At 42.6% G+C, this 6951-nt stretch overlaps 1 protein-coding gene across 1 annotated transcript; it reads right to left on the bottom strand.

The window, feature by feature from the left end:
* Nucleotides 1-1653: 1653 nt before the first annotated feature.
* Nucleotides 1654-5323, bottom strand: LOC145075290 (uncharacterized). The gene is made up of 4 exons (XM_079021584.1): nt 5219-5323; nt 2202-2565; nt 1820-2139; nt 1654-1746 (listed from the first exon to the last, which is right to left on the bottom strand). Exons 1-4 carry the CDS (start codon nt 5321-5323, stop codon nt 1654-1656), a joined length of 882 nt encoding a protein of 293 aa, XP_078877710.1.
* Between the last annotated feature and the right edge of the window lie 1628 nt (nt 5324-6951).

Here is a 6951-nt window from a genome sequence, read left to right as displayed (position 1 = left end):
ACGAACGTTCGCACCGATTCGCAGTACTAAACAAAATTTGCAAACGGAGATAATGTAAGCAAATTAAACAAAGAGATAAGCAAAGATACACAAAATATACAAACGGATATTTGAAATACCAAACCACGAATGAACAGATCCCTGCGAACTACTGCGAATGTTCACATTGATAAAACAAACTGTTAATGAACAGTGGACTGCGAAATCCTGCGAACGTTCGCACCGATTCGCAGTGACGGTTTTGTGAATGTGATAGTGGATTAGGTACAGAATCAACTTCCATCATTCCCATCCCTTGAAGGATTCTATTAAATGTTGCTTCAGGTAGGGCCTTGGTGAATATATCAGCCAATTGATCAGCGTTTCTTACGAAATGAATCTCAACGTTGCCATATTCCACATGATCCTTGATAAAGTGATACCTCAGTGCTATGTGTATCGTTTTTGAGTGTTGCACTGGGTTGTGACATATGCGAATAACACTCTCGGAGTCAGAATAGAGTGGAATTCTTTTGATATTTAAGCCATAGTCGCGAAGTTGGTTTTGAATCCAAATGACTTGAGATGTGCACGAAGCTGCAGCTATGTATTCAGCCACAACTGTTGACAACGAAACACATTTTTGTTTCTTTGATTGCCAACTCACCAGCTTGCCATCGAGAAATTAACACCCGCCAGTTGTGCTTTTTCGATCTAAACCGCAACCCCCTAAATCAGCTTCTGAAAATGCTTGTACGAAGAATCCTGATTTCACAGGGTACCATAAACCAAGAGATGAGGTTCGCTTCAGATATCACAAAATATTCTTTACAGCCATCATGTAAGGTTCACGTGGATTAGCTTGAAACCTTGCACAATAAGAAACAGAAAACATTATGTTTGGTCGACTAGCTGTTAAATACATCAAAGACCCTATCATTTGGCAATAGAGGGTCATGTCAGCAGCCGGTTTTTCCAGAGAAGGTGTTAACTTCGTGTCAAATGCCATGGGAACCTTCACTTTTGAATCTCCCATCATTCCAAACTTAGCAAGCAGAGTTTTCGTGTAGGCCTCCTGATTAATGAAAATTTCTTTCGGTCCCTGTCTAATGTTTAATCCAAGAAAAAAGTTAATTGGACCCATTGAGCTCATCTCAAATTTAGTTTCCATCAACTTTTGGAACTCAGCTGTTAGGGCGGGATTTGTAGATCCGAAGATGATGTCATCAACATAAACTTGTACGATCATCAAGTGGTCACCCTCTTTCTTGCAAAAGAAGGTTGGGTCAACCGAACCTTGCTTGAATTTGAAAATTTTAAGAAAACGATTAAGAGTTTCATACCAGGCTCTTGGAGCTTGCTTTAACCCGTAAACTGCTTTGTCAAGAATGTAACAGTGATTGGGATATTTTCAATTATGAACCCAGGCGGTTGCTCCACATAAACGGTCTCTTCCAATTCGCCATTTAAGAATTCACACTTCACATCCATTTGAAAAGCTTCAAAGTTTTTGTGTGCTGCATATGCCAAGAAGATGCGAACAAATTCCAATCTAGCAACGGGTGCGAAAGTCTCTTCGTAGTCAATCCCTTCTTCCTGGCAATAACCTTTGACTACCAGTATAGCTTTGTTTCGGATCACGTTCCCTTCTTTGTCCATCTTGTTTCTGAAAACTCACTTCAATCCAACCACAGATGCATCCTTTGGTGTAGGAATCACTCTCCATACTTTGTTTCGGTCAAATTCATTGAGTTCGTCTTGCATTGCCTGTACCCAATGAAAGTGATCGAGTGCAGTTTTAACGGTCTTTGGTTCAACTTTGGAGACAAACGAATTAAACATGCAAAATTCCACTTGAGAGAATAAACCAGTTTTGTTTCGTTTTCAGTTGAGAACGTGTGAGAACTCTTTCTGATGATTCACCAATGATTTGGGTTTTTGGATGATCTTTTGTCCATTTGATGAGGAGAGGGTAATTTGGATCATAGGAAGGATCCAGTTCAGTATTTACATCTTCTTCGAATTCTGACTGTGTATCATCATCTTCATCATTTGTATTAACATTCTCCCCTTCGAATGATGAAACAGTTTCTGCTTCAGGCTTTGAATTCTCCCCCTCGATTGGATGTTCGTTGGGTATGGTGGTTGATAAATTCCCCCCTGGAAAGTAGAATGGGAAAATTCACTTGGCTTTTGAGATGTGGCAGATTCTTGAGATCCACCTGAACTTGAAGGTTCACTTTCCATGACTTTAGCAGCTTCGTCAATAACCTTCTTCAGATTGTCTACTTCATTGTCAGATGCTTTCGCTTCAGAGAGAATAGCAGTCTTTGGTTCATCAAAGAGCTTCACATATTCTTCAAATAAGTTGGAGATTGGAATCGAGACTTGACCAGATTGAGGAAAGATTTCATCCATTGGTTCTTTGCTAGATGTGAGTTTCTTCACGTAGTTATCATCAAATGACATGTAATATGTTTCTTCGATTTTATTGGAGCATTTGTTCAGAACCTTGTATGCTTTTGATGTTAGAGAATACCCAAGAAAGATTTCTTCATCTGCCTTGACATGAAACTTGTTTCGGTTCTGTTTAGAATTGAAGATGAAGCATCTTGAACCAAACACATGGAAAAACTTGACGTTAGGCTTGCGGCTGCTTAGAATTTCATAAGGAGTTATTGTGATTCGCTTGTTGAGTAAAGACCAGTTCTGGGTGTAGCAAGCAATGGCAATAGCATCAGCCCAAAAATACAGTGGTAACGAAGTGAAACTGAGCATGGGTCTGTTCTCTGCTATTGTCTGGGTTATCAAGGATTGTTATATGCCATTCTACATGCCGAAAAGTCCTTGATGAACCTACAGAGGGATGTATCCTTCTAAGTGGGTTCCGCGTGTATCGTTATCATTCCGTATCTTTGTCGGGATCTGTGCAGGAGTATAATTTAGAGGATATTCGGTCAGGGTTAGAGCGATAGTTCTCCAGTGAAGTCAAAGTTTGGTGGTTCTATCATTGTTCAGGTATAGTCGATAATTGTCTATGGAAGAACTTTGGAGTTCAAGGCGCTACCGTTGCTAGGAAAGGATTGGTAGCATGAAGATAATGGAGTCAGTTGTGAGTGTTAGATGCATGGTTATTGGGGCATTGGATGTTAAAGAGAATTGTATTTTCACATGGGTTGTGTTCGGTTAGAGTTCAGTGGAGCTGTGAAATTGAAAGTGGGAATGAGGATTCGTCAGTCAGGGAGAAGATTAAGGCCTCCAGTTGTCAGCATGAGATATGGATTGAGGTGTCAGATTGGACCAGATTTCAAGAGTACTCTTCAAGATGTCAGAGGATGGGCGATTTGAAGGTTTGATTGGTAATTGATTGTTAGCATTGGTAAGAACATGTTGTCAACAATGGACTATTAGGAGGCAAGAAGGATTGGGAATCCTTCAATTCTCACATTCCGGGAAGACTTAGTAGAATTTAAGTGGAGGAGTATCGATCCGGTATTCAAGTGCTGAAATAAGTGTTAAACTAGGATGAGTTTCACATCCTCGTCAGGAAGGAAGGCGACCGAGTGGCCGTCTAGGTTGAGGATTGGGTGAGTTGGGAGTTTAGAAAACGTTCCAACATTTGGTTCATGCTTTTCCTTGGCATCGGATAACATGTTTAAGGAACCAGGTCAGAGGTCCAATTAGAATTCAAGTTTAGTTGAGTTATAGGTTGAGTGCGTGTTCGACCCGGTATGGAAAGTGTTGTAAGACTACGGGGGTAACTGTAGCATTCACTAGTAGTCAGATAGCATGGAAAGTGTTGTATGACCACGGGGGTAGCCGTAGCATTCACTAGCAGTAGATAGTGCTAGAGTGATGTAAGTCTGCAGGTGTAGCCGTAGCATTCACTAGGTTGGTAGGTAGCGCAAGCGCGTTGTTAGGACACGGAAGGAACAATAGTACCCACCAGTTCAGGTGTAGCAGTGAGGGCGTGGGAAATCCACGAATGGGTTTTTGGATTTACCTAGAGGAATCATACCTGGTTGAGCCAGTGATAAGACTATAGGAACGCCACTACAATTATAGGATCAAGGAAGCAACGGACTGGCTACCATTGGTTAGGTAGCAATCACTTATTGCCTGGGATTGGTGACGTCAGGACTCGAAGTATGGACCCGATTAGTTAGATCAGAAGGTCGTTAGAGCCACAATGGTAAGATAACTAGTGGCAATTATTGACATAAGAGGATTTTGTTCGAAACTCGTGTGGGGATGACGGTGTGTGAGTCCTTTTAGCTCAGCGACCGGGTAGAGACCCGGTATTACAGATGATCGGTGAACGAATTGAGACCAGGGAGATCTCGGTAGATTTTGGAAAGCAGCCATGTGGTAGCATGCTATTTCAGGTAGTTCAGTGCTTCAGCAGTTTCAGTGTTTTGGCAGTATTAGTATTGCGCTTTAGGTTGCAAGTACGGATGGGATAACTGATTGATTGGGAAGTGACAAGTCACTCACAATGGGATTATCCGAGCCTTGGCCAAGTATACGTGACCTGCAGGGATAATTAGATCTGTGACCGTGTTTTCCAGGGGGAACCTCGTCTTATCAGAAGTTGAGTAGTCAGTTGAGAGGCAAGTGGACTGGATTCAACGATAATGATTCAGTATGGGTGGTATGTTAGGGAGTCAGACCATCTTGAGACTGCAAAATTCAGGTTGAGTAAATGTGATGGTTGTAGGGAATTTGTTCATCTGTGTATTTTTGTAGGGCCTTGCGAAGGTTGGTCACGGTTACCCTGGGAAGGCTAGGGTGTGCCCAGGATTGTGGCCATGTTACTTGAGCGGTTGGCGTGTATGGGATGGTAAGGAATGATTTCGAGGACGAAATCTAATTTAAGCAGGGGAGAGTTGTAACACCTCGGTTAATAAATAAATAAAAAATATAAAAATTAATATGAATAGTAGCCCTAAAATCCACAATATTTAGTGGGGTGTTGGTTCTCAGGAGCCAAATGTTATAATTTGGAATGTTAGGGGTTAAACGGTAACTTCTGGGACTTGGATAGGAATGAGTTATTAAGGAAGAGGTCTATTTGGTAAATAGTGGATTTAATTTGAAAAGAATTCGGAAGGAGGGGCTAGAAGTGTAAATATGGACTAAGTCTTGAAATTGACGGGTATGAACCCGTCACCCCCTTTATATAAATGCAATATGTAACCCTAAACCTAGCTAACACCTCAGCCGCCACCCACCCTTATGCCTCCCTCACTGACGCCGCCACCACCCCGTTTTCGAACAACCAACGACCACAACAACCACCGGACTTCCACCGTTCTCCTCCTTCTCCTTCTTCAGTCACCGCCATGTGAAGCCTCATCCACCATTCGACCCCCTTGTTGTTCCGACCAACCAAGACCACGGCGGATTATGGCCACCAGCGAAGATTATTGTTGTGAACCGCCGCAACTAGTGAAGACTCAATCGCCATAAGCTCTGTTGTAGCGCTGCTGTTTTGCCGCATCCATTCTCCGAGCTGTTACGTCGTCACTACTTCCTCAATGGCTGATTCTTTTTCTGATGGCTCCGCTATTACCGCCTTTAGCCACCATTGATGTCGCTACCGCCCTGTTACCCTAATCTGCCACCACTAGCCACCGTGAAAGGTGGCTGTGTGTGTGCTTTGGTGCGTTTGTGTTTATTTTTGTTGTGAGAGGTTGTTATGTGTGGGTGTTTATTTGGCCGGAAAAGCCACCACCACCACCACCACCGTAAGGTGGTGGCTGCCACCATGTGGCACCGCTGGCCACCACAAGGGTAGATGTGTGTGTGTGTGTGCTTTCTTAGTGTGATTTGTGTGTGTGCATTTATTTGGATTTTGCGTTGTAACATTGTATTTCATCGGAATAATAAAAAGAAACTTATAACCACCACCATGAGGTGCTGGCTGTCGCCTCCTGCCGCCGCCAACCGCCATGTTGGGTGGCGATGTGCTTTTTCTTGCGTTAGTTGCTTTTGGGATGCTTGGAAAAAAATGGACTAGAACCATATCTACCACCGTGAGGTGGTGGCTGCCACCATGAGCCGCCGTTGACCATCGCTACCCGAGGTGGTAGTGGGTGGTGCCCGACTTATGAAACGCTAGTGGGCCCTAGTAAAACCCTAATTGATCTAAAGACTTAGTTTTGTTCCTATTGGGTTGTGATTGGGTTGGAAACCCTAATTAGGGTTTAGAAAACCCTAATTTGGGATATATGGATTATGGGTTGTCGGGACCCGCATTTTGGATGACTGGATTGGGATTACGTATTATGCCCGACCACACTACATAATTAACCCAATAGATAGATGAAATTAATGGATTAAGTTCTTAATGGGTTAAGTAAGAAACACTTAACCCTAATCGTCATTTTATGTGAAAACCCTAATCTTACTTGGGCCTTAAGTTGGGCCTTTCTATTGGGCTTTGATGATTGGGCCAATAATGGGCCATCTAAGAACACACAAATGGATTAGAATAACTGGATGGGGTTTAGGGTAAGGCCCATGTGAGTGTTTGGGCCTAATTTGAAAAATTGGGCCATAGGTGGGCATAATTGGGCCTTTATGATTATGAGATATTGGGCCATTAGAAATGCCAAATGTTTGGAGTGGACTGAATGGTTGGGCCTTAGAATAAGACCATGTAAGGGTTTGGGCCCAATTTGGAAAATTGGACCATATGTTGGGCTTTGACTCATAGTTGACTTTTGGGCATGTGGATTGGGCCTTGGGCTTGAATCAAGCTAAGATAAGGGTAAAGTAGTCTTTTACCCCAAGCATGGACTTATGGTTATATGTTGGAACCCAATTGCTGATTGGGTGTTATTTGATGATTGAAAGTTCAAGAACCTTGATGGGTTTTAGTATACTACAACATCCTCTGGTGCATATACAACCCTATATACCTTGGATCTATGTTTTCACTAATTATACATGCAAATGGATTCCAAGGCA

This window comes from Lactuca serriola, chromosome 9, assembly GCF_051521515.1.
Source record: "Lactuca serriola cultivar US96UC23 chromosome 9, Lser_US96UC23_V15, whole genome shotgun sequence".
NCBI lineage: Eukaryota > Viridiplantae > Streptophyta > Magnoliopsida > Asterales > Asteraceae > Lactuca > Lactuca serriola.
The sequence above is the reverse complement of the archived record's forward strand: the minus strand, read 5'-3'. Positions and strand labels throughout refer to the sequence as shown.

What these genes read in the sequence shown, in the direction of transcription:
- LOC145075290 (XM_079021584.1), bottom strand. Translation starts at nt 5,323, where the DNA reads ATGGCGGTGACTGAAGAAGGAGAAGGAGGAGAACGGTGGAAGTCCGGT. An exon ending in TGGCGGCGTCAGTGAGGGAG is followed by an intron (nt 2,566 to 5,218) that starts GCATAAGGGTGG and finishes AATTCTAAACAG; the next exon opens with AACCGAAACAAGTTTCATGT. An exon ending in TCTCAAGTGGAATTTTGCAT is followed by an intron (nt 1,747 to 1,819) that starts GTTTAATTCGTT and finishes CATTGGGTACAG; the next exon opens with GCAATGCAAGACGAACTCAA.